The sequence below is a fragment of the Gavialis gangeticus genome, unplaced genomic scaffold (genome assembly GCF_001723915.1).
Source record: "Gavialis gangeticus isolate Ggan-Ray unplaced genomic scaffold, GavGan_comp1, whole genome shotgun sequence".
In the NCBI taxonomy this organism is placed as follows: domain Eukaryota; kingdom Metazoa; phylum Chordata; order Crocodylia; family Gavialidae; genus Gavialis; species Gavialis gangeticus.
In genome coordinates this window covers 118789996-118801060 of record NW_017728992.1, presented here as the reverse complement: position 1 = coordinate 118801060, position 11065 = coordinate 118789996, and the positions used below count along the sequence as shown (strand labels likewise).

Genomic DNA, 11065 nt, shown 5'->3' with positions numbered 1-11065 from the left:
TTACCAGGGCCATCTGTGGGGGGGGGGGTTAAAATGGGGCCTTTCCTCCTGGGAAGCTGGGAGAAAATTGGTTGGGGGATAATGTAATCAGAAACTGTTATGAACTGCTTGCACTGCTAAAATGCATAATTATAGTGATATCCGTTTCTGGTTTCTGACATACAGAATTGACACAGCCAGTTGACTGCAGGCTTCAGGAACCATCTTTGCTTGCTAAACCAAAACAGGTGTTTTAATTAGTAAGCAGTTGCAGCCTGCTTCATGGGTTCCATGCCTATTTCACCAGTCACATTTCTCACAGACAAACCTATTGCTACATAGAAATAAGGCCTCCATATCAAAGAGCTATGACGAATCCTAAATTATAGCTGACCACAACATACTTTAGATCTATTATTCCTTTGTAAAGTTTCACTCAGAGACACTTCTGGAAAGCCAAAGCTAAGTCAGTTAGCAGATTTCTTCTTGAACTGACATTAGTCTTCTAAGTGATAATAGCTTGGTATGGAGCAGTATCACTTAAAATGCTACAGGAAGGGTTTAGGCAATAATTTCTGTATAGTACACTAGCTAAAATATGTTCAAAGTAGTATGTTGGAAGAAGAAAAACAAAATATAGTAAACATTTAGTAAACAGGACAGCTTTTACCCCACATATGTTGACAGAAGATGTATGCAAAGGGATCCCTGACCTGTCCACAGGCACCTACATCAGGGTCATTTACTCTTTTTCTTCATTCATTCTCTTTGGTACACTTCTCTGTTCCCAATTCCTTTCACCTAATCAATCTCAATGCATGCTATGCCTGACAAGCTAACTAAATTATAAGCTTCTTGGGACAGAGATTCACCTTACTTTTTTTACAACTGTTCTTTAGTTATTAATAGCAATGATAAACCTTCCTTCCTTTCCCATACATCTGTGTTCACTGATCAGATGAGCTTAAGTCCCTGGAATCTCAAGAGTGTCTTACTCCTGCCAATAATTCACATATTATTGCAACAGAAAACCATTAAACAAGTAGCAATAAAAGAATCTCTATTAATAGCCATATATTATTGCACTGCCAATCCATATAGGAAGCCAGCATCAAGGACACGTGTTTGCATTTACCTTTCTAAAATAATGAGCAGGCCTTCTGGAAGCAATATCAAACTGCAGAATTAAGGGAAACGCTTCAAGCAGTAGGCATTTTTGCAACAGTCAGCAGCTAAGTGTACTACATCAGAAACACACGTCTGATGGACAGACATTTCCCAGACCCTGACATTTCCTTCACAATATCACTGCTCTTTGCTGTACCACTTTTATTTTGCATAATACCTAGGTGAATTGTGAAGCTTTTAAAAAAAATGTTTGAATAATCCCAGTAATAAGCATTGGGAAAAAAGTCTTTGTTTTATTCCCTCAAGTCTCATATTGTTTAAGTAGATAATCATAAGGGCTTCTTTTTATAAGAAGGGCATCCAGGGGGCAAAACCAGAAAAGGGTTACTGTCATTAACCAGGGCTGACAAGATAGGCTGAGAAAAAACCCACAATGTGCCCTTGACACAGTCATTGTTATAAGTGTGATAGCTGCCAGTAGGGAGGCCTCATTTTTATGCAAGAAATAAAGCAGGCTCGATGTCTTTAAAGAAGAGGACACAAAGGTACATAAATCATGTGATGAAAATACATTCAGTGAACTCTTACCTTGGAGAGCCTGTAGGGTCCGAGTCTGTACAACAATACAGAGCTGCAGAACCAGCTGTGGTGCACTTTCCAGAAACGTGGCTAGCAAATGCAGCATACTCACATCTGCATACTCATATACCATTTTCCAATAAAACCGCCATCTGTCATTCTCTCCACTCTGTCGACTCCGGATACCCAAGTATATAGTGTGGAAATACCTAGAAATAAAAGAGTGAAATTAAAAGACACTGCAGGATATCTTAATGGCAACCTTCGTACTCTAAAATAATTCATCTTGCCCCAACATACTCCTGGATAAAAAATATTTTGGGGAAACACTATGCTGTAGTTCATGTTAGTTTATTTTTCATTGCATAAACTAAACACAAAATTACCTTCCAAGAGCCATTTTTTGAAAGCTTTGTACCTTTGACCTATTGTCAAATGCATTTTATTATTAAAAAAATATATGGCAATATTAATTGAAATGTAGAAGACGTATGTTCATTGAAGGCTAGATCCAAAGCCTACTCAAATCACTGGACAGAAGCACAATCCTTCCACGGGCAGGCACCTACACAAAGCCATACCAGCTTTAGTAGCACTCTGTAGCACAGTGATTCTCAACCTTTTTTAGACTCGAAGTACCCCAGAGAAAATGCCAGCTCTTAGTTTTTACTTTGTTTTTTTTTAACTACAGAAGACTAATAGAACAATTCTTCACAGAACTCAGAAAGACCACAACGGGTCCAAATGTATTTAATGCTATGGATTCCTATTTGAAAACTCTGGATTTATCTCACTTTTGCACAATTAACAGTCGTAATACCTCATGTCATCCTGTGGGACCCTTGAAATTATCTCAAGGCACCAAAGGGTGTCATGGCACCCTGGTTGTGAATCACTGTTCTAGTAGCACAGCCATCCATTTTCATGGTGCTCATCACAGGACTGCAGCCCTAAAATGTTTCTGTGCTCTTCATACATTTTCTTATTGTCCCTAACATTTTTGCTACATGAGAATTGCAGATGATGAATCTGGAAAGCAGCTCCTCCAGACAGGTGACATGCAGTTTGTATAGACGATAGCACCCTGAAGTTGAACAAAGGTAAGGGAAAAACACATGCTAGCTCTTGCCAAGGAATCCATTTTCCTGTGGGAGCACAGGGAAAAACACCTGGCTAGCAACCATTAACTGGAAAGATGCAGGTGCAGGAGCAACTAGTAGTTCAAAGAAAAAAAGGTGGTTGCTGACAGACAATAAACACACACTGCTGCAGACACAGCCCTATTATTCTTGCTGAGACAGTAGCAGCTGCTGCGAAGCCTGTGCTTTCCTTTGGGTGGCCTTTGATCTGCTCTAAGGAGGAAAACTCTTCCAGCTGCCTCTTTTACCTGGAGCAGTAGTAGAGCAGGTTTAATTTGGATACAGAATCGGAAGCAGTTCATCAAACCAGTGTCAAAAGGACAGCCGAGCTGGCATCTGCTGTGGTATGTGGCGGATGTGAACAGGAAGGCGTTTGGTTGCTTAACCATTTCTCTGTCTGTCAGTAGGTCCCTGGAAGCTGTCCCTGTCCACCCCTTCCTTCCTTCTGTCAAGGTTGTTCCTGCATCCTAAGAATCCTGTTTGTTATTCCTCAATAATCTCTGAATTTCTGGATTATTTTCATCCAGATTTGGAATAGATATCCAAAAACAAAAAATGGAACTGAAATCATACAAGTCTTGATTTTGAAATCTAAATTGTAGTCCAGAAACAGAATATGCTCTTCTCAGTCGCCAAGAGCTCATCACTGACACTGAGACAGCAGTGTTGAAATCCACAAGACTGGCGGGAAAAAAGTCACATCAGTTTACATCAGCAGCTGTCGGGGCTTCTAAACTCCTTGGCTCCAAGGCAAGCCTACTATACTGATTGCATCAGAGTCAGAGTTCATGGGGCTTCCATAGGCTGAAGTTTTGGGGCAATCCTCCTGGTTAAATGCTCAAAGCCAAGAGACCTCGGGGCTTCCAGATTTTCAGGCCTAGGGTCAAGCAGGCAAGGAGTCAGCTGGCCAGCAAATCTGGAGGCTCCTGGAAGCCCTGGCATTTCTGACCAAAAGACAGGCCATTTGCTGGGGCTGTCCTCGAGCCCTGGACACCCTGGGGTCTTGTTTTTATCCTTCAGATGAACCGCATGGGTGAACCTCCAGGAAATCATGCATGCTTTTAATGAAAACATGCTTGTGTTCAGAGGTAAGATTTGTTGAAATTGACTGCTTCCATTATTTTCTTTTTGTGTTTGGCAAATTCTGTTGGCATTTTCCAAAGAGAAAATCATTTTGTTGGAAAATGTACAAACCTCCTCAACCTATAGGGATGGCTGAGGGTGGGCACAGACACTTGGCTCCTCATTATCATTCCAGTTTCATTGAGGCAGGTTTATCAGTTGGAACTTCACCATCCTGTCACCTTTATGCAAGAGCTGCTGCTTGTTTGCCTTGATGTATAAAACATCCCAAAAGGAGGAGAATTTTGGGGAGTGAAGGTTCATAAATGGACCAGAAATACAATCGCGTGATGAGTTGTGGGGAAGGAGGAGCCAAGAAATGGCATACAGGCCATTTTACTGCTTTGTTTATATCAGTGGTCTAGTAAAGACAGATTGGTCCTGGCATCTTTTCCAAAGAATGCATGGTATGTACTTCAGCTATCATATGCCCCTGGCACAGGTAGACTGTAAACTACTTGGACTTCCAGAAAAGTGAATGCCTATGCTAGTGGAGAGTCTCGGCAAGCCAGAACTTGATATAATGCTTAGGCAGGAGCTTATATAGGTGTATGATCTTAGCTTTCAGAAAGAAGTGCTAGACTGAAGATCTCTTCCTTGGGTGTGTGCCTAGAAGCCCAGATCCAGATGCAATGCCTGAGAGCTTTGCTCAGACTCAGGAAGCTTAAAGGATAGATCCAGGGTGTTAGGAACCAAACAGAAGGCGAAACTTCACCACAGCTATAGCAAAGAGTGTCTTCCGGTAGTAGGGAAAACCAAACCAAACCTTAATAGTGGTCCCAAATCAATTACTCTTATTTACCATTAAAATGCCACTCACTGTTCCTAAAAGTGAGCACCACTTAAAGTGAGCTTGGCATCATTTTAGATTTTAATTTCTAAATGCAATGCAGTGATAACTCACAAAACATGAGGCCCACTAGATGAGGAGATGACATCTGGCTATAAGAGGGCACCTTATTCCCTCCCTACTCAGTGTTATGAATCATAAAATCTAATCAGCCAATCATGCTTTTGTAATCAACTACAGATAAATATTAACTAGGGTTTGCCAGAAAAATAGCAACTTCAATTCAGAAGAAAATGCTGGGGATTTGAAATTTGATGTGAGCCTCAGCCTACCCCATTTCTGGGGCCTGCCTTCTCCTACAGGCCATTGACTGCTCTAGTAAAGGTCTGACCCCTCAAAATTATATCCTAGGCCTGAGAGGAACTCTCTTTCCAGAACATTAATTGAAGCAATTTCCCTCAAACCTTTTGGTTTTGCAAGAGGAAATATGAGGAGGAAATATGTCTTCTAGGATTTGTTTTTTAAATCATTACTAAATATTAGCTATTAAGTGTTTACTGTAACTGAATGAAATAAAACACTGCAGCACCCTGGCCCCTAAACTTCCCAAACCCCACAATGATAGAAATGACATGACATATCACAGGAGGCAGGGCCTTTATATACAGGTTACCTCAGGCTCACTTCACTCTTGGACTCTTAACTCCAAATGCATCTACTGCCAACTGGCAAGATTTCTGAACTGTGGCAGAAGGAATATTCCCGATGCAGCATACCTGCACACAGAAAAGTCACTGTTGTCATTCTCCCCTAACACAAAGATGGGCACATAGCATAGCACCAGCCTGCATTCAGTCACTGTACATCAAGCATAAACAGGGTGGTATTCAGAGAAGCGGTTGGTGATGCAAAGCTTTGGTCTTGAGTGATGAATATTCCTCTGTGTCAATACACACCAAAACAGTGCATGAAGAAAGTGCAATTTAATGTCACACCTTTGGAAGCTTAGAAGAGTCTACCAATGCCCAATGTTGAGACAAAATAGGAAAAAAAGTCGGCAAGGATGGAACAAAGCAGCAATAAACTATATGGGAGCTGGATAACATGGAATGGGATCCCGTAGTCAGCAGCAAATGTGTGTTTGGAGCACCGTGATGATCAAAACATTAGCCCTACCATGCCGCGACACATGACTTTCAGAATGCAAAAGTTAATGAGAACTCTCTGGGCTTGAATATGATGAGATAGGAAGAGGCACAGTATTGTTGCTGATACTGGAGAGAGTGAAGTCAATACAGGCCAAGAAAAATGAACAGTAAAAAGCCTGAAACACAGCTTCATAAGAAACTGTGGAGATGCCAAAGTAAATTGTTCCATACAGGTCTGGTAACCCAGGAAGTCCAGTGGTAAAAAGACCCTTCCATGCACAAGAGATACAGTGACTTCTGGACCTGCCTCCAGCAGCCTGTGGCATAATACAGCCCCTTAAGCCCCTTTCACATGCACTCACAGGTCTTTCACAGACATAGAGATATTTCATAGGTATGCAAGCATCATCTTCAACATCCCTCTGTATATATCAGCAACCTACACTTTAACCTTCTCCAGTAGCTGGCTTCCAAGAGCTGGGCCAGTTGCTTCTGGCACTGCTGGCAGGAACCATTAACCACCTGGTTTGTAGATTTGTAGCAAAAAATCCAATTTATTTTCTGATAAAGGCATGTGCCTGCTGGCAGCACCCATTGCTGCAGTTCACCTGCCCTGCAGAGAAGATCTGAATGGTAAATAAATTGCCCTTACTGATTTATGAATACTTAAGGACCTTAACTCTCTTTCCTTTACAATTTATTGTGTAGCATGGGGTACTAAATTCAGTCCCAGGTCTACTTAGCTCCCAGAACTTTGGGAACAAGAAGCAGAGAAAGGAAATACGTGGAAGATCACTTTCCCTTTCCTTCACAGTATGGGCCAGGATTTTCTACGTGGCCTCACCTTAGGGTTATTTTTGCATTGCTTTTGTGTACTGGCCAAATTAAATGTAGGCAGAAATAAATGGTTATTGTTATTCCTGATATACAGGCACAATCACGTGGTTAGATGTCTAAAACCTCATTTGCATTCACAAGTAATTGTACCAGCAACTAATTTTAGGTGTGCAAATTAGCATCCATTAAAATGAAAGGGTTGCTTTATAAAACATTTTGTATTGCAAAGTCAGTTTTCAGAATGAAGTGAAAACCTTACCAGAAAAGGACAATTCCTAGTTGTTATTCCTAGATGAGGCTTTATACAGACAGTGACTGGCATGCAACCTTTCATTTAATCACTTGGGCTCTGGTCATACCTAGGATCCCCAGGCAGAGACTAGAGCCCCATTGGACTGTGTAACGTACAAATATAGAACAAAGACAGTCTGTGTGTATGTCCATCTTGTTTGTGTGCATACGTGGGTATGTCAGCAGGAGGAATTAGTGATAATTATGCACCAGATAATATCTTAGTTTCACAGCTGAGTAAAGTTATTAATAATATAAAATGTTGCTAAGTCAACTCAGAGAAATCTACCTGAAACCAGTGATATGAAAACAGCATATATCAAAATACTATAATTATTTATATTGCAGAAATGTCAAGAAGCCTCAACTAGATTGGGACATTCATTGTGGTATACTCTGCTCAAATAAATAACCTTTCCTCAAACACCTTATAATTTAAGAGAAAACGTAGCAGGGGAGTAGGAAAAACAAACTGGCTGGAAATAAGGGGGGTGGAAGGGGAACATAACATCATTTAATAAGATATTTATTATACTAGCATTGCCAGCTCCCGTGATTTTGCTTTCCTGTGTTTGAGCACATTTCTTAAAGCCCCATGTGCTGGAGCCAAGAGATTGTACAAGAATCTCCTATTTCGTTTATAAAAACTCAAGCTTTCATGATTGTGGAAAAACACTGGCTAAATGTAATAATGCACTGATCATCAAATCTCCTTTGCCCCCCTAAATGATTATTATGTGGGAAGGGGGGGAGGGGCAGTTAAATCAACCTCATGATCTTTGGAGGTCCTAATTCTTATTTGGGGTTATGAAGGGAAAGACAGAATAGGGGGCAGCAATTTTATGAACCACTGCTCAGCACTTAATTATCAGATAACTTCTTAAAATGATTTTTCATTAATTCCTTGGCACAACACAGACTTAATTGTCTTTGATTTTTTTCCCCAGTATAGCAATCATACAACACAACATCCTCACCACTGATTCCATTTCACCCTGGGGCTAGGGACAGAAGATACACACAAACCGATTTAAGTGATCAGAAATTGGTTTAAACTTGAAACAGAACAGAAGTTCAGTGCACATAAACCAATTTCAAAACAACTGAAACTGGTTTAATATAAACCTCATTGAATGTAGTATCAGACGTAACTGATTTGGGTCAAACCAGTTTATAAAGCTGCTGTCCCAGACCCCTTCCTGGTTCAAGTTAAATCAGAGTCCTGCAACATGCTTTTCAGCCCTGGGCTGGGCTGTTTGCTCCAGCAAAGAAGGGTTGCGGAGAAAGGGAGGGAGGCAGCGACTGCCCCCCGCCCCAAAGCAAACCCTGGCTGGGGTCTGGGGCCAGGGAGGGCATTAAACTTCCCTTCCCCTGAGTACAGAGCTGCCCTGCCCTCCACTGCCCTGCTAAAAACTTACTGCTGGCTATGACTGTGGACTACAAATCCCAGAGGCACATGGAAACAGGAAGAAATGATGAGCAATTGTGCAGAGTCCTGCTACTGTAATTCTGGACTGCAAATCCCAGAGACCTCAGGGGCAGTAGGAAGAGGAAGCAAACACATAACCCATGTTGGCTACGTGCCAGAGAGCTGTGCTTTAGCGTCCCCTGGTGTCTGGCCTGAGCCACTGCAGGCATGTGGCTGCATTTCCAGATTTAAAAGCGAATGTCTTTCCAGTTGCTTCTCACTTTAATCTCTGCATCTTAGACTAAACTGCAAAGACTGAACTGATTCAGCCTTGGGTTTTTTGATTGTCTGTACTTAGCCTAAAAAAAAATTGGGACAAGGGCTTGCCTTGCTGCATTTCACTAAAGAGGGACTGGAATGAACTCAAAAATAAGTAGAATAGTTTTTCCATTGCCTAGAAGAAACAACTGTTAAAGATGCAAGGGACACAAAAGGAGAAAACATAAATGTTTGATGCTGTGGAAAAGCATGTTTATGTACTGTGGAAATTGTGGCATTCACTCTGATACAAACATTGTCGTCCAGTGCTGCCAAGGTCATTATACTACCACATATGCACACATTAAAGCTAAAAAACACCTACATTTGAAATGTTTTTGGTGATACTTTAATTACATGATTAACTATGCCCAAGTGTGCATTTAAATTAGATGGGATAGGATCATTAGGAAATAATACCACTGCTTCCCTCCTTCAAAGTGCTTTACAAACATAAATTAATGAACTGGGCTACATATATAGAATTTTGCAGGGCTCAGTCCAGAGGATCTGGCATTTCACTAACCCTTTTTTTTGTGGGAACAAGGTATAATATTTATTGAAATTGATACTCTCCGTATCCAGAGTGGATATTCATATCTTGTTCACAAGCAACTCCCTCTTTCCTCATCTGTTCTCAGAGATGCAAGATTCAGTCTTAAATTCAGCAGAAACTTCAACCCTAATACTGAATCCTCTACCCTGCTTAGAGAACTTAGAGCAAAATTAAGCTCTCTTTGTGGCTGAAAGACAATTCCTGTGGTGGAGCACTGTGGAAGACTGCCCTCACAATTTTAGAAGATGGGTTGAGGGTTGAGTTATGCAGCTCTGAAGCCCATGCAAAGTAAGGACAATTTCTCTCAGGTGATATCCTGACCCCATTGAATTTGATGGAAGTTGACTTCTTGAGCTAGAATTTTGCCTCTCATTTCCTCACAGCACTATAATAACTTGGCTAGTATTTTCATATATACAACCAACTTCCAATGGATTATATCAGAGCGTTCATAAAAAACTATGGAGTGCCATAGTTTTTTTCTTGTGCTTATGGTATTTGAATTTGTGGATCTTCATCTTGCAGGTCATTCAGGTAGTTCATCTTTTTCTGATCCACTTTATGGTCTCCCCCTTCCAAAAAATGTCTCCACCAGCAATGCCTCCTCATCACATTTGCAGAAGTATGCAAAAGTTTGGTGAGAAATCCTGACGTTGAATTTTTCATTAAAAAAAAAAAAGGAAAAGAAATAAGCACTACATTCAGGCTCTTTTCATTTAAGTTCTGCAAAAAATCCAAGCTGTGTGTTAGTTCAGGCTGACTGTAGCTCTAACTTTTCTCTACCATAGATGGCACCATTATGGTGAAAATCCCTGTGATGGTAATAGATACACCTCTGGAAACTACCCCCACTCCCCCCAAAAATCTCTTCAGTTTGGAAATATCAAATAATGTATTGCTACCATGTGCTTAATCTGAAAAGTCTAGGATGATACACATGGCTGAGACACCATTTACATTCTTTGGAAAAATGAAAGTGTTCTGATTTCATGCCTCATATAGTCCATATTTATTACCATTGCATAACTCAGAAGAGGGCATTTGGTTATGTTACATAATCTACTGGAACATTTATGAAATCAAAAATCATTAATGGCTGGGTGTAGCTATCCTAGACATTTATTCTGACGTCTAATTTGCCTTCTGTATCAAACAGTACATTAACCAATTTAGGCATATTATAAACAGTTGCTCTTCCCACCTTCTGATGTGTGTGGAGAATAAAAATCTCTAAAGCAGACCTTAAAAAATGGTAGAATAAACAGCAATTCAGTTAAGTGGTATTTTCTGCTGTTGCTTAGATACCAGAGGAAAACTTTATTATATTTTGTCTCATTGATAGTTCGTTTTAAATAAAAATACATTGTTCTATTTTGCTTCTAATGTATCTGTTTATTGGGTGTGTCTGGATGTTAAGCTTTTCTTTCTCCTTACTAAGAACATTTCCTTCCTTACAAGGAATATGATTTTGTTGTTGTTGTTGTGTTGAAGAACTGGGTAAATTACTTTGATTTTGGTTCTTATTTCTAGGAAGAAAAGCTTTAGCAGTTGATTTTTAAATTTTCCTTCCAAATTTATTTTCAGTAGGAATATTAATGTTGTGAAGAATATAGAAATCAGTTCTAGCACAGGAACATCAAAATGTGCCTATCCAACTTGCTAGCCTGGGCTTAAATTAAGACTACATATGTCCTCAACTTTATTATTGAGAGGTGTCCCCTAAAGACAAATTCCCAGTATAAAATATTCCATATTAAACCAAGCTGAATG

At 40.3% G+C, this 11065-nt stretch overlaps 1 protein-coding gene across 1 annotated transcript in view; it reads right to left on the bottom strand.

Moving 5' to 3' along the window:
- XKR4 (XK related 4) overlaps positions 1-1891 on the bottom strand; it is a 145743-nt gene extending 143852 nt beyond the window's left edge. Inside the window, exon 1 of the mRNA XM_019527363.1 lies at positions 1696-1891. Coding sequence (XP_019382908.1) covers positions 1696-1819 — 124 coding nt within the window. The 5' untranslated portion in view covers positions 1820-1891. The remainder of the gene's footprint in view (positions 1-1695) is intronic.
- Positions 1892-11065: the final 9174 nt, after the last annotated feature.